The 25856-nt window shown below is 40.5% G+C and overlaps 1 protein-coding gene across 4 annotated transcripts in view; it reads left to right on the forward strand.

The window, feature by feature from the left end:
* Positions 1 to 25856, forward strand: part of WDR7 (WD repeat domain 7) — a 357488-nt gene that overhangs the window by 240787 nt on the left and 90845 nt on the right. For all 4 annotated transcript variants that reach the window (XM_070362049.1, XM_070362051.1, XM_070362048.1 and 1 more), the window contains 4 exons: positions 5132 to 5318; positions 16834 to 16951; positions 18942 to 19091; positions 19858 to 19940. In XM_070362049.1, coding sequence (XP_070218150.1) covers positions 5132 to 5318; positions 16834 to 16951; positions 18942 to 19091; positions 19858 to 19940 — 538 coding nt within the window. The remainder of the gene's footprint in view (positions 1 to 5131; positions 5319 to 16833; positions 16952 to 18941; positions 19092 to 19857; positions 19941 to 25856) is intronic.

Here is a 25856-nt window from a genome sequence, read left to right on the forward strand (position 1 = left end):
CTTTTACCACTGAGCCATCTGGAAAGCCCTCTGATATCATGGACCAATAAAATTTCCAAAAATTTGAGAGTATTTAGCAGAACTTTGTTTTATTTTGCTGAGTGCAAACATTAAAAAAATACCACTATCTTTATCATTTTATATAAAAAATTTTATTCACCAAAAAAGTAGTAAGTACATAACCTTAGAATAAGCACTCTTTTAAACTGAATAAATTTAGCTTTATGAAAAAACGCTCATTACATTATTTATATTTTCCCATTTCACCAGAGTCATGGAAACTTGGACATAGACCAGCACAGGTTTGTAGCAGATTCTTGGAAATTTGTGTTCTGTGCATAATTTTACTAGCCATGCTGGGTGCACGCTGTATAAAGTAATTTTCAGTATTTGCCAAAGCAAGAATTATGTATTAAGTACTTATTGAATTTGTAAATCACGGTGATAAGCCTCATGTAAAAAAAAAAAAGTTTTCTAATGAAAATTTCATATGACCCAGGGAATTTGCTCATTTAGCAGATGTGAAAAAATAATGAAATTAGCTTTGGACTAATTTTGGAATTAATTAGCTTTGGAATAAATACCAAAGATGCCATATTGTTGTTTGTTAAACATATAGATAATAATTGCTCTCATAAAAAGAAGAATTTCATTCTAAGGGAAGCAGAGAAGACCTGGCAGAAATTGCCAAGCTGCCAAGCGCAGCCCAGTGCAGCATCCCTGCCTGGAACATTCCACACACAGAGGTCTCTGGCAGGCTATGGTCCATGGAGTCCAAAGAGTCAGACACAAATGAACAACTGAGCACGCGGGCACACACACGCGCACACACACACGGTCCATGGAGTCCAAAGAGTCAGACACAAACAACTGAGCGCACGCACACACACACACACACACACGGTCCATGGAGTCTCAGAGAGTCAGACACAAATGAACAACTGAGCGTGCACGCACACACGCACACACACACACACGGTCCATGGAGTTGCAGAGAGTCAGACACGAACAACTGAGCGTTCACGCGCGCACACACACACACGGTCCGTGGAGTCACAGAGTCAGTCACAAATGAACAACTGTTCACGCGCGTGCACACGCACGCACACAGTCCATGGAGTCGCAAAGAGTCAGACAGAAATGAACAACTGAGCGCGCGTGCACACACGCATGCACGCACACACACACACAACTGCATCCCATTCTCCTTTCACATGTGAACAAAGCCTCAGAATTGTTGAAGATGGCATTGTGGTTGGATAACAAGCTACATTTCCCATCCTTCTCAGCCTTCCTTAAACTGGGAGGATTATTATGTAATTTCAGTCTGTGAAATGTAGTTAGATTTTACCGGGGGCTTGACTTACCTGACACATGTCCTTCTGCCCTGCAGCCTTCTGCCTGTTCCTGCTGGGAAGGCGCATGCAGTACTGGATATGCCATCAACCGTTTAGTAGGTGTGATACAGCTAAGATAGAGTCGCGACAACGATAACTTGGTATAGCTGTATTTAGCTGTTGAAGCAGCAATAGCAACCTTCTCATTGTTTGAGAAAAGATAAAACATATCATTTGTTTAATCTTCTGTTTTGGTAGAGTGTCATGAATAAAACATGGTTGTAAAGACGTAAGTTGTGTTCAGAGATGTATACTGGTCACATTGCCCGTGGCCTGAGCCACAGGGGCCTGCAGCTAACCACTTGCCATCCACAGTCCTCAGTTATCCATCTGAAACATAGGAATAGATCATTGTTTTCTAAGATCTTTTCGACTTGAAAATGCCATGATTCTAATTAATCCAATTGGTTGGGGATAAGTAGATCAGAATGTAAGAGGCAGTAGGTCTTGCCCCCTTCTGAAAATCTAATCAAACCTCTCCTTCACTTAGAACTTTCTGGTGGTTCCCCATTGTCACCAGGATAAACAAAGTCTTGGCGTGGCACGCAAGGCCCTTTGTGATCGGGCTCTAATAGCGTGTCCTGCCTCATGTCTCTCTGTTACATTTCATCCACTTTCTCCTCTTTTCCCTCTTGCCCATCACCCCAACCCTTTCCCTTTCCTCTGACCAATTTTCCAGCCCTGTTGAACTGTGTGTAACCGCTTGGTCTGGCCATGTTCCCTCTCATCTCCTGATCTTTAGACTTGCTATTCTCTCTTCCTATAATATTTTTTTTTCCATACGCCTCTCCCGTGAGTGACTAAGTCCTACTTAGTCTTAAGGTTTGGATATTCAGCTCACCTTTCCCTTCTTATATCCCTAAGATCAGATTAGGTGCCCCTGTTAAGTTCTGTCTTGATACCTTGAACTTATAAATATTTTAACACTCTTTGTAATATATTCAGATTGCCTGTTTGCTCACCTGAATTAGAATGAATTTCCTTGGAAAAAACTGAGTCTTGTTCTCTTTTGTCTCCCCAGCGCTTAGTACGCTGTAGCAATACTCTGTAAATAGTTCTTACAGGAATCTTGGGATGGAAGGGTTGGGACCAAATTGTGAAAAGTCTTGAATGAATATCAGTTTGTTAAACTTCTTTTTTTTTTTTAATTTTATTTTATTTAACTTTACAATATTGTATTGGTTTTGCCGTATATCAAAATAAATCTGCCACAGGTATACATGTGTTCCCCATCCTGAACCCTCCTCCCTCCTCCCTCCCCATACCATCCCTCTGGGTCATCCCAGTGCACCAGCCCCAAGCATCCAGTATCGTGCATCGAACCTGGACTGGCGACTCGTTTCATATATGATATTATACATATTTCAATGCCATTCTCCCAAACTTCTTAATGCTGCCGCTGGGAAAGCCTTTTACAAAAGACTCAGTCATAGTGGCAGATGGTGGCATCCTTCTCCACCTTGCTTACTCAGTGAGGTAATGTTCCTTGACTGTAGAACAGTGGGACACTTATGTAAAACAAGTTAATGTATGCTTTTGTACAAAATTAGATTCCATCTTGTACAGATTAAAATACAACCTTTATTGGGTACCAGAGATTTTAGAAAAGTTCTGAGAGATAAACTTAAAATTCACAAAGTTCTGCCACAAGCTTTTTTTTTTTCTGTCAATAGAGAAAGTACTATCATTGTCTAAATTTTAACTTTTTTATCACCTTGGTCCATATTGCATAGCACCTAAATCATATGGAGTCATAAGTTAGATAAACTTTAAATTACAGAATACAAGTTGAAAAGGAATAAATGTACCTTTCCCTCATTATTATTATCATATAAACCATTAAAAAAAATCTGTTTCTTTAGTATCAACAGAAAGAATATATGATACAGAAATTTGAATTCTGAGATATCTTCAGAACATAAGTATCAGTATTGCTGGTAACATTCAAGTTCTAAGCATGTTATTAATCAACAAGGCTAGAAATCAGAAGGTTTAACTTAGATATCCTCTTTATCTCCTCATATTTACATGTTTTGTTGGAAATAACTTGTCAGAGACAGATGTGGAATATTAACATCTGCATGTCTTTAGAATTCCAAAACAGATCATTGGGAAAAAAAAAAAAAAGACACTTACTAGTAGATTTAAAATTTGTGTGTTAAATAGGTCATTTTCCTCTCTGCTTCTCTTGATGCTTCCCCAGGTGGTAGAAACTGCCCTGCCAGAGCTGTTGGGGCCTTTGCTTTGTGTTGTTGTCAGTCACTAAGTTTTGTCCAACTCTTTGTGACCCCGTGGACTGTAGCCCACCAAGCTCCTCCGTCCATGGGATTCTCCAGGCAAGAATACTGGAGTGGGTTGCCATTTCCTTCTCCAGGGGATCTTCCCAACCCAGGGATCGAACTTGTGTCTCCTGCATTGGCAGGTGGACTCTTTACCGTGAAGCCAAAAGGGAAGCCATCCTTCTATCTACCCCCATTTCAATTCATTCTCATTTAACAATTGGCTATAACATAAAAGTAAGCAAATGCTTTTATTTGTTGAGTGCAGTAAATTTCATATGCTGTGTTCTTAATTTTGAAAACAGACAAGTTCAACCTGTTATTCAGAATGAGCCCTGATTGCCCTTCATGGAACACATGCCGATGTAGCCCTTGGCAGTACACTGTGTATGTTTTTAATTCATTTAACACTCTGGCCCTTTGCAATAGCTATTATCATCCCCATTTTACAAATAAGGAAACTGAGGTTCACTGAGTATCTTCCTAAGCCTAAGCCCCTAGTAAGTTATCAAACTGATTAATACTCTGTTGAATCTGAAAACTCTGTTCCGTTAACCAGTATGCCATACAGTGATATGATTATAAACTGTTTTGTTTCTTCCCGTCAAAGACAAATACAAAAACTTCGTCTAAGTTGCAGTTTGTTCTTTACAGTCACTGGTGCTTTTTTTGTTTTTAATGTCAAAATGCATTTCGAAGTAGATGAGCTTTTGCAGCTTAAACACCATCAGCTTTACATGTACAAATGGTTAGCTTATCTTCAACATAAAGGAATACGTATTGACTAAAATCCAAATCATGTCTTCAGATTTAGAAGTAATATTAAGCTATTTTTAAAAGATGTGTAAGAAACTTATATAAAGAATTGACCGTGTGCTTGAATCATCTGCTATCAGCACATGGGAATGTAGAGGCACATATGTGCTTGGCCTGGGTTAGGGAGAGACTTTTAAAAGCTACACATTCTACCTTCTCCATTTCTCAGTCCTGGTGATAATCATTGCCTGTGATGAGGCATGTTACTGATGAAGCACCATATATAATCTCTGTTAGATGTAGTAGAAAGATGAAGAAATACCGTCTTACATTATTTGAAGCCATCTCTATTTTACAGAATGTTGAGTAGGGAGAAAACTGTTTGGAAGTTTAGAGTCACTGATATGTTTTGAAATTATATGTACTTATTTATATATAGTTATTATATAATTACAACACTTTAGAATTTAGTAGAAAATGTTGTCACTTAACATCTCTTTAAAGAGATAAAGATACTCTCTTTAAAGTACATGGCTAAACAAACTGTAAACTTGAGATGTTTTATAGTCTTACTATTCAAAACTCCTTCTCAATTAAAAAAGGTAAATCCAAAGTGGTTTATATTTTGAAAATATAGTTCAAAGAGAACATCACAAAGAAAGTTACTTTATTGCTCTGTCTTTTGTTTTGTAATTTTAGGTAAGGCCCTGACATTTCTTCTGCTGCAGCCGCCAAGCCCTAAGCTTCCTCCACACAGTACCATCCGCAGAACAGCCATTGATCTGATTGGACGTGGTTTCACGGTCTGGGAGCCTTACATGGATGTGTCTGCTGTCCTTATGGGGCTTCTTGAACTTTGTGCTGATGCCGAGAAACAACTTGCCAAGTACGTGCTCCATTTTCAGTTCATTTGGCTTCTGTTGGTTTTGTTTGGTTTTAGCAGAGGTCAATGATTATAATTTTTTTTTATAATTTTTAAATTTATAAAAATAATTTGGGGGGGAATTTTTAAAATGCCAAAAAATAGACCAGTATCTCAATATATGAAATTTTGGAAGTAGACAATTAAAGGGAGATATGTTTCTGTCATTTTAATACAATTGAGATTTAGCTGTAAGCCAATGAATGATTTATCTGTGACATAGGTTTAAATTTATTTTTATTGCACTTTGAGATATTATCAGCTAATAATAGTATGAACATATCATATATGGAAAATAATACATATGGTTCCTCAAAATGATGTACGGATACAAAACATGGCCCAGTTGTTGGGGGAATTACTCCTTTGCCCTCACGTTAATTTTTAAACCTACTTTACCGAGGTTTCATCTGCACACAGTCGACGATCAGCCCTCGGGGGCTGCGGTGGTCCAGGGAAGCAGGGACGAGAGCAGTGGAAAAGGAACAGGAGCTGAGGCAGTGCCTAAAATGCAACTGAGGCCGGTGCTAGAAGTTAGTATTGACTTGAGAACCCAGCCTCCTGACTCCCGGAGGAAGTCTTTCTTGTTTTGTGTTGATGGTGTAAGTCACATAGAATATGAGACTGACCACTGAGTCCCTCTCAGAGGACACCATTCAGTGACGTTGACTGCACTGACAGTTATGCCGTCACGAGCACTCCCTGGTTCGCAGGTGTGGTCACCCCGATGGAGACTCCACGTCCATGGAGAAGTCACTTCTCGTTCTCTCCTCCCAGCGGCCCTGACAATCTTCCGTCTCTGTGGAGTTGCGTGTTGTGGCCGTTTCACATAGATGGAGTTATATAGTATGTGGTCTTTTGTGTCTGATTCCTTTCACTTAGCATAATGATTCCAAGGTCTGTTCCGTTCACGTTGCAGCCTCTTTTCAGTGCTTCGTTTCTTTGTATGGTCGAGCGACATTCCATTCTGTTGATTTACGGCATTTTATTTCTCTGTCCATTGATGGTCATTTGGGTTGTTTCTGCTCTATTCCACTGTTGTGAACAGAGCTGCTATGAAAATTCAAATTCATGTAGATGTATTTGTGTGAACAGCTACTTTCATTTCTCTTAAGTAGAGACCTCAAAGTGGCATTGCGGGGTCACATGATAATTCTGGGTGTAACCTACTAAGATGAGTCACCAAGCTGCTCTCCACAGCGCCTACACAGCTTTCTATGTGTACTACCAGCGCGCAAGAGTCATCTTCTCTACATCCTCACCACCACCTGTCTTCTGTTTTTGCTGTTGCTTTTTGAGCATAGTCATCCTAGTGCGAGTGAAGCCTAGTGGTGGGAATGCTTGCCTCCGCATCTGCCTCGCGATGCCTTTCTCAGTGTACAGGCGGATCTTGTTTTATTGTGCATAGCTTCACTGTGTTCTGCAGATACTGGGTTTTTGTGTTGTTGTTTTTCTTTTTACAACTCAAATGTTTGTGCTGACCCTGCATCAAGGAAGTCTTTTGGCACCATTTTTCCAACAGCATTTCATCATTCATGACTCTACGTCTTGTTTTGGTAATTCTAGCAGTATTTCACACTTTTTTTTATTATTGTATTTGTTATGGTTATCTGAAGTCAGTAATCTTTGATGTTATTTTTGTAACTAGTGTGACCTTTTTAGCAATAATGTATTTTTAAATTAAGGGATATACATGTTAAGAAATACTTAATAATATTGCGTCCTTAATAGCCTACAGTATAGTATAAACATACTTTTTATATGCTTTCTGAGAAGCTAAAAAATTCACGTGATTCACTTTATTGTGATACTCGCTTTACTGTGATGCTCTGGAATTGAACCTACAATATCTTCTGGGTCTGCTTGTTACTGTTATCACCTCTTTTGATTTTTTTTCAGTGAACAACATTTCATTCTTATCATTATTAACCTTTAAAAAAAGCTAGAGTTCTCCACCCTTTTCTCCATGGCTGCTTCTCTCATATCCATGCTCTGGGCCTGTCTCTCTGCTGGCTGCTCTGTGCTCAGAAGTGGACAGCAGAGCAGCAGCTGAAGGCTCGACTGGGATGCCGTGACTTTGTCCTCAGGCTGGGCATCCCCGTATCAAAGTCCCAAGATTGCTGAGTAGGGGAAGGGAATTCATTTCAAACCTAAGCAGCTGCCCTCCCTGGTCACATCCTGTCCTACCGCCATGCTTCCTAAGCCTCACCTCTGAGTCTCCTCGCTCAGCGCCCTTCATCAACTTATTTCACCTCTCACCTCAGTTCCATCTGCAAGCTGGGCTAATTAAACACCTGCATCATAAGACTGATGGGAGGTGAGTTCGTATTTGTCAAGTGCTTAGGAGAGCACTTAGCACATATTAAGAGACTGGATGGATGTTGTCATCTGATGTTGGGCGGGGGGTGTGGATGGTGATGCCGTTGTCATTGTCCCGGTGTTCAACAGCTGAAGAGACACCCATTTTTAGAATGATCACTTCCGCATAAGGGCAACCATGATCATTTCTGAACACAGGAGGCCTGAACGTTCTTGATTGACTTTAAGGAGTAGGAGGGACAATGAGCCCCTGAGTTGGCAGTAGTCGTTAAGAGGCAGCTAGCCTTTGTGCAAAGCCCGACATGTATTTTCAATCTTTCATCCTCCCCTTGGCCGCAGCTGTGGTTGACACCTTCACAGAGTCAACAGAATGGCTGCTGTTACCTCAGCTCTCCTGGTTACCTTTGCTGCTGCTGCTGCTGCTGCTGCTGCTGCTAAGTCGCTTCTGTCATATCCGACTGTGCGACCCCATAGACGACAGCCCACCAGGCTCCCCCGTCCCTGGGATTCTCCAGGCAAGAACACTGGAGTGGGTTGCCATTTCCTTCTCCAATGCAGGAAAGTGAAAAGTGAAAGTGAAGTCGCTCAGTCGTGTCTGACTTTTCCCGACCCCATGGACTGCAGCCTACCAGGCTCCTCCGTCCATGGGATTTTCCAGGCAAGAGTACTGGAGTGGGGTGCCATTGCCTTCTCTGCCTGTTTACCTTGAGAAGCCTTTAATAGTTTTGATTGTCCAGAATTTGCTTCAACAGAATTTTATAGCCTATTTTCAAATCTGGTCCAAACACAATTTCAATAATTATGCAGTCTTGTGTTGTTGCCTGGGAGAAGTGATAGGTTTTCATTTTAGGCTAACCATTCAATATTTTATTTTGTGTTTAAATAAATTCACACAAAGCTTATATCAGCAAACATAAAGATGTGCTGTGCTTTATCTACATGGAGTATGTCTACAGACACCAATGCTTGGGTTCTCAGTAGGTAATTTAAATCTTGCTTTTACATCCTTTTCTGTTATGAAGGTTAGTATAACTCTCTCCACACAGCTCTGAATAAATGAACATATCAGCATGTAGCCTTGAGGAGTCCAATGTAATTTTCATCGTGATAAATTGCATAATAAGCAAGAAAATGTTTGCTTATTAATCTATAACAAGATTTAGATTGAAAATGGCCTGTTCCATCCCCGACACCCTTGGTACAGGCTGCAGAAGGACTGAGATGCAGCGAAGCAGAGCAGCGAGGGTGACTGGGCACCTTCTCCAGGTGCCCATGGGCCACCCCTCCTGTGCCTGGCTAACTGCACGCACGATAACAGCGCCCAGCCACCTCACTCCTGACTGTGATCTTAAGCTTGCTTTATGAAGAAGCCTTTATGTTAGGCTTCTCTTTTTAAAAAGAAAAAAAAAAAAAATGCAAGAGTGCTTCCCTCTTTATTCCAATTCTTGTGAGTGTATGGAGGAGCTTCTGGGCAGGGCAGCTCACTCAGGCTGCTACCGACTTCTGAAGGACACCCGTGAGGGGAGAGTTTCTGTCCTTCCCTCAGTCCCCTGCATCAACATCCTGTGTCAGGGAGGACTCCTGAGAGGGCTTCTGAAAAGCCACATATGGCTCAAGACGAGTAGAGCATTCTCCCAGAATTAAGGTTTTTAATTTCAAAATAGGACTTTAAAATCTTACCTCTTTGGAATCAAAATAAAGCCAGCTGTTTTCAAACATTTTGCCAAATTTTAAACTGTGTTTATTAACTAAGCAAGCATCTATGGAAGGGACAGTGTTAGGTGCCATATGTAGTGACAAAGTAACAGGAGACCAAGATCCTTGAGGGCCCTTGCAGTCTTACAAGAAAGAGAAGATCTTACAGGAAGGAGGAGAGTAAATGGTATGGACATTCAGAGCGTGGCTGATAAATTATAGAGGGGCACCCAGACAGCACCCAAAGAAGAGTGTCAGTTGAATCTTCATTCAGTGATTGTGAAGAGGACGGGACAGACGGGAAGGCACAGGTGTGCTCCAGGGAGGCTGACGAGCAGCTCCACACGCAGGAAAGTGAAAGGAAGCATTCTTTTTTAGCTAATTTTATTCATTAATTTCTCACAGAACTTAAACCCTGGGATGCCCCCATCAAAATCTTGAACATAATTGCCTTCCTCGTCATCTCTAGGGAATAGAATTGGGGTCAAAGAGAGGATTAGTTTTACCTTTTTCTATATTAAAAGACTGTAAAAATGATTACAAAAGATAATGAAATGACTCTCAGAGAGGTGCTTTCTCTTGTCCTCAGTAACACTGTGGTCAGTGGAAAAGGTGAGGTTCAAACCCAGTCTCACTGATAACCAAAAGCCACGCTCCCACCACTGTGTCATCTACATCTGAAATTGTACACCCAGAGAAGTAAAGACCAATGGAGCACTCAGCTTAAAACCGCCGTAAAACTACCTATGAAAAGGAACTTGGGCTTCTCTGGTGGCGCGATAGTAAAGAATCTGCCTGCCAGTGCAGAAGACGTGGGTTTGATTCCTGAGTCAGGAAGATCCCCTGGAGAGGGAAATGGCAATCCACTCCAGTATTCTTGCCTGGGACATCCATGGGCAGAGGAGCCTCGTGGGCTACAGCCCATGGGGTTGCAAAAGAGTTGGAGACAACTCAGCAACTCAACAACAACATGAAAAGGACTTACAAGGGATCAACTCAGAGTTTTCAGATTTCAAAAATCATTTGCATCAAGAATTTTGTGCCTTCTGAAAATTAAAAGCGAAAGTCGCTCAGTCATGTCTGACTCTTTGTGATCCCATGGAATTCTCCAGGCTAGAATACTAGAGTGGGTAGCCTTTCCCTTCTCCAGGGGATCTTCCCAAAACAGGGATCAAACCCAGGTCTCCTGCATTACAGTCAGATTCTTTACCAGCTGAGCCACCAGGGAAGCCCAAGAATACTGGACTGGGTAGCCTATCCCTTCTCCAGTGGATCCATTTAAATATCAGTAAGCTTTTTGACTGTTTGGGCGTTGTATTATGTGTTTATTCTTATGTATTCAAACACCTGTTATATGATTTGCATTGTCATTTACAATAAGCATTTAATGAAGTCCTAGAATTTTAGAAACATAACTCTGCTTCAGCAGCATGCAATCTGTTGCCCTTAGTATTTATTAAGTAAAAGTAAGTTGTAGAAATTAAACAACTTACCTGAGGTTACACCAGTCCTCTGAGGGCTAAGGCCATCACTTAGGTCTCCTAGTTCTCATTTTACTGCTCCCGTACCACATGATTATGTCAGCCTTGGTTTAATGAGTGATCCACAGGTAGAATCTTACGAGAGGAATTTCTAAAATTAATAATTATGGGCTTCTTATTCATGGTGAACTGTTTAACTGAACATGGAAGCTGCACCTCATTGAAATCATACGTTGCCCCATCCCTTGCTAACTCTGAAAAAATAGAAACATACACAGTATTATCTTTTTTATAAATCCATGATTATTTAGATCAACATGGTCATGAACATATGGATAAAATGTTAGAAACAGTAGAAAATACTACCTTTTTAGATAATAAAGTACAGAAGGATCCTTGGGCTCTTGTATGTGCTGCGCTCTGTGATTCTGATTCCAGTTGTCCTGATTCATGTTGCCGACCTTTACTCTGAAGGAGACCAGCGGACCAGGGCCAACCCTGCAGCTGAAGGTGCCAGACTCTCGCCTCGTACTGCTGTGATGGAGGGGTGTGGATGAACTCCACCAAGCCTGTTGCTTTTCTGTAACATTTACAGTTGCCAGACTTTGAGAAAGAAACATACAATCACTGGAAACCACACATGCTTGGATAGCATAGACAAGTGCTTTATGTTAGAATGATTCTTTTTGAATGATATGAAATAGGAGAAAAAGAATTGACATTTTAACTTCAAATCTTGAGCATGTTTTTTAGATTTGAGAGCCAGAGAGTAAAGAACACATCATACAAACAGGTGCTTTAAGCTTCCATATTCGAATTATTTTTCCTATTCACATGACATTTATTTCTAATAGAAAGTTTGTAATTAGAGGAAACCACTTATCTAAATCTGCCTGCAATGCAGGAGACCTGGGTTCAAACCCTGGGTTGGAAAGATCTCCTGGAGAAGGGAATGGCAACTCACTCCAGTACTCTTGCCTGGAGAATCCCATGGACAGAGGAGCCTGGTGGGCTACAGTGCATACGATCAGAAAGAGTTGGACATGACTGAGTGACTCTCTCTGTCACACACACGCATATACACACACTTATCTAAATCATGTTGGCATAGATTTTAATCATTGTAAATGTATACATCATATAGGAAGTATGTCTAAAATATAAGTACTTGTTGGAGGAATTACTACCTTTGAGTTTAGGAAATTAGTGCCACCTGTGACTTACCAGATTCCAGTCCCACATGACAAAGAGGAGTTGCTGACTTCTTGCTACATTTAGGACAATTGTTAATACACCTGTTTTACCAGGAATAGGTAGGAAGGAATTCCCAGATGATCTGTAATTATGCCTTTACAAAATAATTTTAGTCTTTATTTTAGAGGGGGAGCATTTTCAGTCCCTGCTGCTGTTCATCTTAGGTCACTCAGGCTGCCATAACAAAGCATGTAGATTGGGTTACTTAAACAGCAGACATGTAGTTTTCACAGTCCTGGAGGCTGGGAGATTCAAGATCAGGATGCTGTGAAGACCTCTTTCTGAGGTCCCTTCTCTTGGCTTCTAGGCGCTGCCATCTTGCTGTGTCCTAACATGACTTCTTTGTGGCCAGGATTGGAAGAGAGAGACAGAGCAAGCTCTCCTGTGTCTCTCCTAAGGGCACTAATCTCATCACAAGGGCCCCACCCTCATGGCCTTATCTAATTATCTCCTTAGAGGCCCAGCTCCATATACTATCATCTTGAGTCCTGAGGCATCAACATATGAATTTTAGGGAAACACAAGCTTTCGGTCCGTAACTATCTTGACTGTGATTTGCAGGTTATTCTATGAAAGTTTAAGTGTTTTTCCCCCTGGAACATTCCCCTACAGCATTCCTTAATTTGATAGATGGGGAAGTCTGACGACTGTAGGAAGTGCCATTTAACTGAAGTGGTCTTACATGTAACTTTTAAAAAGTGTTTACCTCCATGGGGTAAGGATTAGAACAGGATTAATGAGCAGTCAGGTAAGGAATGTGCTTGGCCTGAGTGGACTCTTTTTCTGTTCATGGTTTTTATCTATAATATCTATCATCTCTGGTATTTCGTATTGGATATATATTCTGAAATGCTGAGTAAAACGGAGTGTGGCATATCATATTTTTCAGAATAAAGACTGAAACCAAGACCCATCCTATAAACCTATATAACAAATGATCTGCATAACAGCCAGATGAGCTGGATCAGGCGAAAAGATGAAGTTCTGTGTTTATACAGATTCCAGAATAAGACAGACACTCCCTTTCATTTCAAGCCTCTGATAGTATGATCCTTCCTTGTTCAGTTAGAATCTCACATTATAATATATCACACACCCAGCACACTTTTGACTTTCAAGATAACTACATGCAAAATTAGACTTTGTCTGTTGGGACTACCAGATCAATTACTTTGACTTCATTGCCTGGTCAATTCAGTCAAATAACTGGCTTAAGTGATTTTTTTTTTTCCTGCTGAATACCAGGTAACTTCATTTAGTGCATAGCTATTGAGCTACTACTATGACCAAGGGCTGTACTAGGTACACAGTGGAGGGAAAAGGGGATACACAGGATTCGAAGGCATGGTCCCAGTCTGTGTATTGGCTCACAATACAAAACTAATTCAGAATGAGAGTCAGTGCTCAGGACCCGGAATAAACAGGTTTTGTCGTTGGTTGTTTTGTTTCAGTCGACGTCACTGAGTGCTCCAGCAATTGCGGAATACCACATGGGCTTCCACAGAGTTGAACAGAGCGGAGGGAGGAGAGTATGCCAGTGGGGAAAGGGGGTGGTGGAGAAGCATTCGCAAAATACTGCGATTGAAAAGGAATGAGTTTCAGGGACCAGCTTTGAAATTAGTCTGGCCGTGGGAGCATGGGTGTGCAGATGACAGAGCGATAAATTAGCGAAACTAGATTATGGAGGGTCTGGAATCTCCAACCGAGGAGTTTAAGATTTTTCTAAGCACCCAGACCCACTGAAGTTTTTAAGCAGGTTAACCATGAATAAAGCTGGTGCTCTGGGAAGATTACTCCAGCAGTGGTGCACTGAAGAGACTGTCGACGGGAAAGGCAAGGTTTCTCTTCTTCCCCTGTTGCCTGGGTGACTCCTTTGTTGTCAAGCTCACAACCCGCCCGCTTGTGCTCAGTGGATACTCTGAGGGTCACTGCAGAGCCCTGACCTCAGAGCAATAGCTGCGTCCCCATTCTGAGTTCCTGGCCTCAGACCGCCAGGCACTGAGGACAGGCATCCCTCAAATGCACACACCGGCACCTCTACCAACTGTTGGGTGGTCCAGCTTCCATGGAGTGCAGTGGCTAGCACTGTGATATGTCTTTGGTTAGCTTCGTTCCTTGTTACCCTATAACTTCTTTTCTTAACCTCATGCTTTACCACTTCGCTTCCTGTAAGAAGTTTGCCAATTTCCCCAAATTCACAAGGTCATTTGCTGAGCAGGAGGAAAGGTGGTGTATGACTAAGCCTTTCACTTGAAACCAGTGACCAGCAGGTTGATCTCGTTCTCTTTGTCTCTATTTCTCTGGTGAGAAGAAGCATCTTTTGCAACTGTAATATGTCAGATGCAGGACTAGACGTTTTTGCATCTTGTTAGCTGATTCATTCTTCTCATCAACCTGGTGAAATCAATATTCTAATAGACCCATTTTCTAGACACTGTTCTGCTATTTGTAGACATTGTTCTGCTGTTTAGTACAGTCGCTCTCTATTACAACTTAATCTGCACACCAGTGGATATCCATGCATCCCATGTATTCATTGATACAGAATAACACAGAGCGAAGGTCCATGTCTTATGATATACCACTAGAAACCTCTCTCGGGGATGCAGTCTAGCCAGGTATCCTAAACTGCTGAATTTAGCCATGTTACCAGTCCATTCATCCAGTTAAGCGCAGTGTCGTCCAGCCACCCCCCATCTATTTTCTCCAGGGGTTGGCTGTCCTAAAAGATGTTACTCTGTTACCTCGACTCCTCACTGAACTTCCCTGGACCTAATTTCTGCTTTGTAAACTGCGGGTATCACCACCTTACAGGGATGTGCTGGGCAGATGCAGAAGGACCTGAGGTGGCACAGGGCAGCCCCGCCTCCACCTTCGCTCCATGTCCAGTTCTTCTCCTTGCATGCCTCCCCAGTGGGGCCGGGCCACCCTGGAAACAGACACCCCTTCTCCCTGGCTGACTGCTAGGGGGTCTTTCCAGCTTCAACATCCTGTGATTTCATTCAGTTCGAGAAAGCTGATTTAGGTTTGATTAGAATTAGTCAGTTAACATACCACTGTGTCATCAGCACCCACTCATCCACATTGACGAAACATCCTAGAGTATGTGAAATCAGTTTGGCATTTGACATTTTTAAAACAGCCTAATCGTGATCTGAACTTTGCAGTAATTTTGCAAGCAGTCTAGCCCGACACTACTCACATAGTGAACGTTCCTTTTCCTGAATTCTCAAATAGCAACATTCAGTCCAGAAGAGAAGCTGCCTTCCTGCGGAGCCCCCTTCTCTGTGCAGCTCCCGTGGGGTCCCCAGGGCCTCAGGGTCACCCGTGGGGGTGATGCGCCCCCAGCGGGTCCCTTCTGGTTATTGTTCAGTGTGTGTGTCTGTTCTCAGCTCACATCTGTCTTTTTTGTGGTAAGCATCAAAGGACAGCTCTCCCTTGTCCTCTGCTCTGAGTTTCTACTCTGTGTCTGCTCTAGGTTTGGAAAAAGTAGAGACAGGTACAATACCAGTCAAAGATTAAAGCGGTGTAACAGTTGCAACAAAATACGCAGAATATTCTATAATCAATTTGCTTTCTTTTAACAGTGATGGGAATGCCTATGTGATGCCTCTTTATTCTCAACCAAAAGTTAATATAATGATTCATTGATTAACTACAGAGATACTTATAAAGTTCTTACAGATTTTTAGTAACTGTAAGTCAGTTGACACATGAAGCACAAAAACTTATTTAATTGGAGCAGGACAGATCTTAATATAATTTCATGCAGATATTTAAATATCAATGTGATTTAACTAGAGAGAGAAGCTGTTAACGGATCTCTTGCTGAGTAACAAATACACCCTCTGTACAGTTGATGTGTGGATCACATACCACATTTTAATGAAAAGTCTTAATACTTTCCACAGTAATCTATATAAAGTATAATGGAAGCTTTCAAACAAAAATATTATTTTTTATGCTCTAGGAGTGGCAAAGAAATACATGACAGTACTATCCTATAAGGAGGTAGATTTATTTCATCATGCGCGTATTCTTGTATATAGCCTGGACTACGTACGTGTGTGTGTGTAATGCCATGTGTATGTTCTTTATAGAGAGAGAATAAGTGTCTGTCAACGCAATTTTTTGCAGCAATACTGAATAACTTTTGGCAGAACACGCTAATCAGTAACTTGATTCTGAGAGTGTTGACTCTGGGGTATACTAGCACATCTGAGGATATATTAATACAAACTAGAACACAATTCTGTCATTTTCAGCTCTTCTGATAATTTAATGGACAGGAGTGAGTTCTGCTTCCTCTCAGATATAGGCCTTAAATACAACCTTTTAACTTGCCCTTATAAGCCAACTATATTACCTTTAACTTTCTCAAGGAAAAAAAAAATTGAAAATGCACTTCGCAATATTCTTTCTTCCCTGACTCAGAGCTCAGTGATATGTATGCAGTGCTAGTTCCTGATAATTTGTTAACAAGGCATCTTTAACATTTTGGACAGATGCACATACTGTTTTCAATCTTCACGGTTAATTATTCGATTTTGTATTTGATGCCAGAACACCCTGACTTCTAATCACCGCTCATTGTTGCAAGTCCATTATATTCTAACTGTTTGAGTGCTCCCATTGACCTTGAACTGACATTATAAGCTGTGTCTAATCTTTTCAGTCTATATTTCTAATGCTTCTTTTCTCTTTTCCCTTTTTTTCTGATCCCTGTTTAGCATCACAATGGGGCTGCCTTTGAGCCCCGCCGCCGACTCCGCCCGCTCCGCACGGCATGCCCTCTCCCTCATTGCCACGGCCAGACCACCGGCCTTCATCACCACCATCGCCAAAGAGGTGAGAGCAACTTCTCAGTGGGCTCTGTCCTCTCATTTAGAGGAATGAGTTCACATTGTCAGCCGAGGCTCCATGTGCAGATAATCCTTCCAGTTTGTTCTGGAACAATGCAAGTTAATAATTTAGCACTGGGATGAATGCATATGTACCTGTGTGCACACATGCTGAATTCCATGGCGGTGCATTCGTTACTTGGGCTTTTGCATTCATTTCTGTTCTCAAAGTTAATTCACTTGTAAATATTTGCCAGCTATTTCTCAATCTGAAATATAGCAGACATGTTCAAATTAAAATCTATTAAAGGTACCCACGGTATCTACCTGTAATCAAAACTGAACTTATTTAACACTGGCTGTCCAACTGTAAACAAAAATGTAAGTCATAAACTTGCTAATTGTTTTTCCTATGGCATGTCACAGATAAAGACTTGAATGCCAATTGATTCCCACATTCTTAGTGTTCTAACTAATTGGCTACATCTAACTGAAAAACTAGTAAAGAACAATGAACCAATTATAGAGTCTTTCCTGTAGGTCTTAGTAGTAGGAGAGAAGGCAAGGGAGATAAGCTCCTAAATTTTCTTTGAAGGTTTCTTCCGTTTCAGCATGAGTAATGTGCAGACTCGGTGTCCACAGGGCATGGCCTCTGCCTGAGTTCTTTTTCCTGTAGCTATGATGAATTTTTAAAATGCTAAATAAATACCTCTGAGCCTGCCCTGATAACCTACAACCTATTGGGCCTATGTCTGCCCCAGAGCCATCCTTAATAGGCGTGCAGCAAAAATTTCTGATGTGAATATAGCTAGAAGGAAATGGCAGCCCACTCCAGTATTCTTGCCTGGAGAATTTCATGGACAGAGGAGCCTGGCGGGCTACAATCCATGGGATTGCAAAGAGTCAGACACGACTGAGCAGCTAACACACACACATAGCTAGAAGGGAGGAGGAAGGCAGGGCCTAATAGCAGATTGAGTTTCAATGAGGCAGTGGGACTTTGAATTCACATCTAAAATGGATTTGCAGACTGAGGGGCTGTGTTTTCTAATAGTGCGTAGTGTTACAGTGAGAGTCTATTATGCAGAGATAATAATATTGAATATACTAAATAAGCCTTACGTCAGTCCCACCCAGATACAAGTTCTATAAATACCAGACCTTAAACTGCCTCTTTAAAGAGAATAAGCAAGTATTCTATATTGATTGTGTTTTTGAACTTAATTTTCACCATTCACATATGAGTATTTTTATTTTTTTAAACGTTTCATTTTATACTGGAGTGTAGCCGATTAACAATGTTGTGATACTTTCCTAGTACGGACATGGTATCTAGACTGAGGGAGTGTTAGTCAGGAGCGTGTACGCTCAGTTACTCAGTCACACCTGACTCTTTTGCAACCCCGTGAACCGTAGCCCTCCAGGCTCCTCTGTCCCTGGGATTTTCCCAGCAAGAATACTGGAGCGGGTTGCCATTTCCTCATTGATAAAGAATTTACCTACCAATGCAGAAGACACAGGTTCCATCCCTGGGTTTGGACGATCCCTGGATAAGGCGTTGGCAACCCACTCCAGTACTCTGGCCTGGGAAATCCCAGGGACAGAGGACCCTGGCAGGTACAGTTCATGGGGTTGCAAAGAGTCGGACACGACTTAGCGACTAAACATCAACAACAGTCCCCTAATTGCTACCCACCTCAATGCCAAATATACAAAATTTGCAAAACTTCAGTTTGTCTCTTTTTAAAAATGTCACGATCAGTTAAAGACTCATATAATACCCAAGAACTAAAATTCCATTAGGAAATACATACTGAGTATTTATTGTACTAAGTACTTTCTTTTGCAATTAAAAGTGTTTCCTGACCTACCCGCAAGACGTTTGTTCTTGTTGACTTTTCTTTCTACTGTATTAGTAAGTGAAAAATAACCCAGCGGCTAGAAATGTGAAGTCTGTGAGGCATCGACCTTATCTACAGCCTGGAAATGTTTTCTAGGTGCACAGACACACTGCTCTCGCTGCAAACACCCAGTCTCAACAGAATATGCACACCACCACTCTTGCCCGAGCGAAAGGGGAAATTCTGAGAGTCATTGAAATTCTTATTGAAAAGATGCCGACAGATGTCGTGGACCTTCTTGTGGAGGTAATAATGTTCTGGTTTTTTTCTTTTTAAATATGTATTTAATTGCACCAGCTCTTAGTTATAGCATGTGGGTTCGTTAGTTGCAGCACATGGAATCTGGTCCCCTGACAGGGATGGAACCCGGCGGACTCCCTGCATTGGGAGCATGGGGTCCTCCTAACCACTGGGCCACCAGGGAAGTCCTAAGAATATTCTGTTTTATACGATACATTCAAAGCCTAAATTAAGTACTCAAGTGTAGTAATATAAATCAGCATCTTTATTTCCAACACCTCTAAAAGAAAGAAAGGTAACTAAAGTGAACGAACTTTTTTATAATTTCTGAAGACTTTATTTAAATTTCCTCAAACCTCAAAATGATTGTTATGTCCATTTACCATTCACATGAAATTGGTCTGTATTAGAGTAATTTTTAAAGGTTATAATCTCTTTGGTATCTTTCATTATAAATAGAACATAGAGTGTGCTTAAATAAAAGCTACCTATCCTATATATAAAAATATGAAATGCCTTTCAAGTAAACAAGTCTGGTTTCTTTATTTTACTGTGTGCTCTCTTTAAAAAATGATTTTCACGGATAAGAGAAAGGATAGCCTATCGTATAAAGTAAGTATGCTATAATTTTAGTAAATGTACTATAATTTTAAAGTAAATATGAAAATAAAATTATGAGAGTTTTCATGCAAATAAAGCCTAAGTTAATAATTTAAATTATGGAAAATTACGTATTTGAAACTAATTTTAAATTTGTATCTTTTCTGTAAAGGTTATGGACATCATTATGTACTGCCTTGAAGGATCTTTAGTTAAAAAGAAAGGACTTCAGGAATGTTTTCCAGCCATCTGCAGGTAAAGAAGCCTTCTATAGCATGCAAAGTAAAAAAAGTTTTAGTAACAAATAATTTTAAACTGTTTTTTGAGCAGGATGAGTTAGTAATTGTGGCCAATTAGAAACCCTGTTATGAATTAATATCTGCTTACTTTCTAAAACAATTTAATCGGCTTATACTAAGAAAACACAACTATAACAGAACCACTACAAGGAGTAGGAGATAGCATCTACTAAATATGTCTATTTGTATATCCATTACCCATATTAGCTTTTATATTACAAAAAGAAGAGTTAGGAAGCTTGAAGGAGAAGATACAGTTTTCAGCAATAGAAATCTTCATGCCACCTTTTTCGTAGTATATTTTATTTTTAATATAAAAGCCAGTATTTGCGTGTTCTCCTACTAAGCATAGGTGATTTCCCTATGAGAAGGAGAGCAGTTCAAAGAAACCAAGAGCAGTTAACACTTTTATAAACAGTGTTGCATAGGTGACATATAATTCTAATCGTGTGTGTGTGTGTGCATGCCCTGCTGTTGCTTCAGTCGTGTCCAGCTCTTCGCAACCCTGTGGACCATAGCCCACCAGGCTCCTCTGTCCGTGGGCTTCTCCAGGCAGGGATCCTGGAGTGGGTTGCCATGGCCGCCTCCAGGGGATCTTTGACCCCCTCCCTCATGTCTCCTGCTCTGGCAGGCAGGTGCTTTACCTTGGTGCCCCTGGGAGGCCCTCGTCTGTGTATAGCATTTATCAGTAGGAAATGAAGATTTTTTTTTTTAATGTCAAAATGTAATCACGTTTATTTTTCTTTTAAAGTAGTTTTTGGTTCTTAAAATGTTTATAGCTTGAGATACACTTTTGTTAAAAATTTTTTTTAACTTCCATGTGTTCAGCAGAAATAGTGTTAATGTCTGTTGAAGTTGTTTTAGCAGTTGTTTTTGTAGAAAACAGAACAACCAGTTAGGCATCGTTATGTAACATTGTTCTTTTTAAGGTAAGCGCAGTGCTGTCCTTACTGCAGGTCTGTACAGTTCAGTGAGCGTGCTGCGCTGGAAAGCCTGGAGTTTGCAGTGGCATTACACAGTGCGTCCTTACGCCTTCTGTATTTCCTGGCATTTCAGCAAATGTTTGCTGAGTTAATTGTACTCTGCATCCTCCCATATTTTCCCTCGTATTTACAATAGATTTTATATCCTAGTCTCTTCATTTTGCTGTTTCTGATATATGCCACCAGAGGTTAAATCACGAACACATGGAAAAAGTTTCCCTAATATGCATGTTGTACAGATGCATATTTTCTTGTGATATAGATCAGGCGTGTTAGAATACAGTAATTTTGTAAAATCATGCCATATTTAATTCTGGTTTATGTTCTTTTTATTGAAAATTATATATATTAGATCTTTTTTGTATAATTAATTGATGTTAAAAATACATGTAGCTGTTACGTTCCCAGTCAACTGTTCTCTAAGGAAACGTCTAAGCAAAAAATGGACATTTATCTGTCACTTAGCGGAAGCAAGGAAGCAGTTTTATTAGGAATTATCCTATTGAAGGTTAGCAAAGCGTTCCTTATAGCACCAGTGTCTGCTGTGAAAATAAGCCTCCTGGAGCTAAGGCGAGGAAATCATTCAGCGTTTAAAGGGCCTATCTCTGCCCTTCCCGAAAGTCTGCCTCCTCCGGCATCCTCCGTTGCTTAAGTCTCGTTCATTTCTGCCAGCCCATGTTTGTTTGCAGTTGTTTAATCACTGCAGAGGAAGGTTTCTGCCTGAATACTAAAGAAACATATACAAGCTGAATGTTAATTTTTTTTCTGATTTGGCTGAAAGCAATTGTATTTTATTAATTTGATACCATTTATTGAACACCTACTGTGTATCAGGTGCTAACTAGGCCCTGGGAATACAATGATGAATGACATGTTGTCCTCAAGGAGCGCAGGGTCTAATAGGGCAGGTAGTTAAAAGATAAATAACTCCAGGGATGAGTGCTGTGTTGGATGCTGGAGGAGAATTACATACCAGGGGCAGGGTTGGGCAGCAAATGCAGTGCTTAACTCTGTATATGGGAGTCTTAAAAAGTTCACAAAGAAGAGGCAGAGTAAGAACAATAATCATAAGGGAGTCTTAGGAAGTTTCACAAAGGAGAAAACAGACTAATAATATCAATTTCATCGTGGAAGTGAAAGTCACTCAGCCGTGTACGACTTTGCAGCCCCATGGACTGTACAGGCCATGGAATTCTCCAGGCCAGAATACTGGAGTGGGTAGCCTTTCCCTTCTGCAGGGGATCTTCCCAACCCAGGGATCAAACCCAGGTCTCTCGCATCGCAGGTGGATTCTTTACCAGCTGAGCCACAAGGGAAGCCCTGGAGTGGGTAGCCTATCCCTTCTCCAGGGGATCTTCCTGACCCAGGAATGGAACCTCGGCATCCTGCATCGCAGGAGGATTCTTTACCAACTGAACTATCAGGGAAGCCCCAATTTCTTTTTACTGACGGAGAAAAATATTTTAATAAAAATAGCTGCCAGCAGAGACACAGATGTAAAGAACAGACTTTTGGATTCAGTGGGAGAAGTAGAGGGTGGGATGATTTGAGAGAATAGCACTGAAATATATACATGACCATATGTAAAACAGATAACCAGTGTGAGTTTGATATATGAAGTGGGACACTCAAAACCCATGCCCTGTGACAACTGGGAGGGATTTGGTGGTGGGGGAGGTGGGAGAGGGTTCCGAATGGAGGGGACACATGCATGCCTCCGGCCAGTTCATACTGATGTGTGGCAGAAACCATCATAGTGTTACAAAGTTATTATCCTCCAATTAAAATAAATAATTTTTTCTTAAAAGTGGCTGCCAAGCAAAGAAAAGGATTTGTCCTCCTCAGGGGCTTAGGGTGGTGTTGGTAGGATTAGTGGCAGGTTTTGGAAAAGCTTCACCAAAGAGTTGATGGGGTGAGCTTTGCAGAATAAATTGCTGTGTGTCATCTGGAATTACAGAAAGGATCATACCAGCAAATGTTTGGAGGCACAAAAGTGTAAGAGAGAGAATTTGGTGTGGTAGTGACCAGAATGTAGGTTGAGGGTGGAATTCTCGCAACATGCCACAGGATAGGACTTTGAATTCTGTATGAAGGAATTTGGTCATTATTCTGCAAGCATTGGAGAGTCAGCAGAGTTTAAGCAAACTCTTGCCAGAATATAGGTGATAAGGCATAATGTTATGAAGCAGGATTTTTAAAAAATTGTTTTCATTTTGGAAAATTTCAAACATACACTAAAGTAGAAGGAGTAATGTAATAAATCCCCACGAATCCATCAGTTAGCTTCAAGAATTATCAACACATGGCCAGTCTTATCTCATTTGTAACATTCTCTTGTCCCCCTTCATTTTTTAATACAGTAGGTCGTTGTTGGTTATTTATTTTAAATACAGCAGAGTGTATATGAAACATGGGGCTTCCCTGGTGGCTCAGCAGTAAAGAATCCGCCTGCCAATGCAGGAGATGAAGGTCCCTGGGTTGGGAAGCTCCCCTGGAGAAGGCAATGGCAACCCACTCCAGTGTTCTTGCCTGGAGAATCCCATGGACAAAGGAGCCTGGTGGGCTACAGTCCATGTGGTCTCAAAAGAGGCAGACACGACTTTTGTGACTCATCAGCACGTGAAACATAGGATTTATAACAAATAGTTATAAATTGAAGTAATTGACTACCTCTTATTGTGTTAGATTATTATTATTTATTAGAGTTGTGAAGATATAAGCCCCAAAGGGTCAGTGCATAAACATAGGAAGATGAGTAACAAGGTTGTAACTTGTACTAAAACTGTTAGTTGGAACAGATAATAAATCATGGAGGACTTCAGAGAACACTGAGCTTAGACAGGCCCTCCTTACAGGTCGACGCCATGCCACCTACTTAGGCTGATTTGTACTCGATCAGTAAATGAACAACAAACATGTTAACGTATCAACAGAAGTAAAAATTATTTTATTGAATATCTGCCATGTTTATACCATTGTACTAGGTTCCTTACAGCACTTACATGCCCTCTGCTGCTGCTGCTGCTGCTGCTGCTAAGTCGCTTCAGTCGTGTCCGACTCTGTGTGACCCCATAGACGGCAGTCCACCAGGCCCCTCCGTCCATGGGATTTTCCAGGCAAGAGTACTGGAGTGGGTTGCCATTGCCTTCTTCGTACATGCCCTCTACTTAGAAGTAAATTCCTTTCACTAAATATGAAACTCTAGTTAAAGTCAATGATGTGAATATCTGTGGTTCAGTCAGGTGAAATTTGGTTTTAAGATCTTTATATAATGTTGTATTCTTGTCTTCTTCTTGTTTTGTTGGCTTTTGTCCTCTTTCTTTTCTTTTACCCTTTCTTAAAGATGCTATGCGTGCATGTTTAGTCACTAAGCCATGTCAGACTCTTTGTGACCTTAGAGCCTGTAGCCCACCAGGCTCCTCTGTCCATGGGGTTTTTCCCAGGCAAAAAATACTGGAGGGGGTTGCCATTTCCTTCTCCGGGAGATCTTCCGACCCAGAGATCAAACGTGGGGCTTCCACATTGGAAGGCAGATTCTTCACCACTGAGCCACCGGGGAAGCCCAGAGATGCTACATATTTTAGCTTAGGCTGACCTCTGCAATGCTGCTGCACTACCAATGTTTAGTTGTTACAGTTAGTAGATCATAACAAGTTATAAACTTCATTTAGTATGTATGTATATATATATATTTTTAGTGAGATGATATTTGTCAAAGCACCTAGCAGAGTGCTTGTGATTTTGGTATTCAGAGAATATTAATTTCCGGGGGGAGTGTTTTCTCTAGCCAAACAATAATGCAAAAACCCAAAATATGTGTAAGAAATTAGTTAATATTTATCTGAGAGGATTTTATATCCCTAAAAAGTACAGGATGGCATTATTATCATTTTCATATAGGTAAAAAATTGATTTATTTCCCAAATATTAAATAATTTTTAGTCAGTGTTATAAAGATGCTTTTCATATCTTAAGTTGTATTAATTCCATCAGGAACCTAGTATACCTGGTATATCTGATATCCTGAAGTCATTGACTGTTTTTAAATCAAAAGTACTCTCATTTGGGTTATACATAAAATTCACTCTTTTCTGAGTACCAAGATGGATTAGCATCATCAAATGTGAAATGACCCTAAGATTGGTTTTCCTGTTTTTCAGTTTTGTTTTTTAACCTTGTCCAGTAGGCTTTGATTCTGATATGCATCTGGATTTTGAGTTTTCAGTTTAGAATTTTAAAACTTGAATGTCGTAATTTCTCTAATATTATCTTCATTGTTAGTAACTTGGCAGGTATTTTTTAGATTGCATATAAAATTTCCGTTGGGTTGCTGTCTTGAAAATCTTGGGCTTAAACTCAGGCTGACCTCTGAATTGTTTGTTGCTATATACCAACAGTCAGTTTATTCAGATTTGCTTGTTTATTCATTTATTTACTCAGGTTTATTAATGATTATATGACTTAATATATAATTTAATGAATAGTGACCCCATCCACTGAACTATGTTTTAATTAAATTTTTGTCCTGTGACATATATACTCAAACAAGTTTAAGCTATAAATTGTAAATCTAATGAAAGAAAATAGGACAGATGCAGAAAGTTTGATTTTTTTTCTAATTTTGTTCATATAATTTTCTATCAGCTGTTAAAACTTCTTGTAATGTCTTCTGCTTGAAAACAGAAATGGATTAGAACATGTGCCCAGTAAAATTTAATAGAATTTTTCCTGTCACTGACCCAAAAGCATGTGTTGATATTAAAACATGAGGTTATAGCACTGTATTAATGTATAATTTGCCAGAGTCGAAAGTGAATGTGTTAATCATTCAGTCGTGTCTGACTCTTTGCGATCCCCTGGAGTGTAGCCCACCAGACTCCTGTCCATGG

This window comes from Bos mutus, chromosome 24 (assembly GCF_027580195.1).
Source record: "Bos mutus isolate GX-2022 chromosome 24, NWIPB_WYAK_1.1, whole genome shotgun sequence".
NCBI classification, from domain to species: Eukaryota; Metazoa; Chordata; class Mammalia; order Artiodactyla; family Bovidae; genus Bos; species Bos mutus.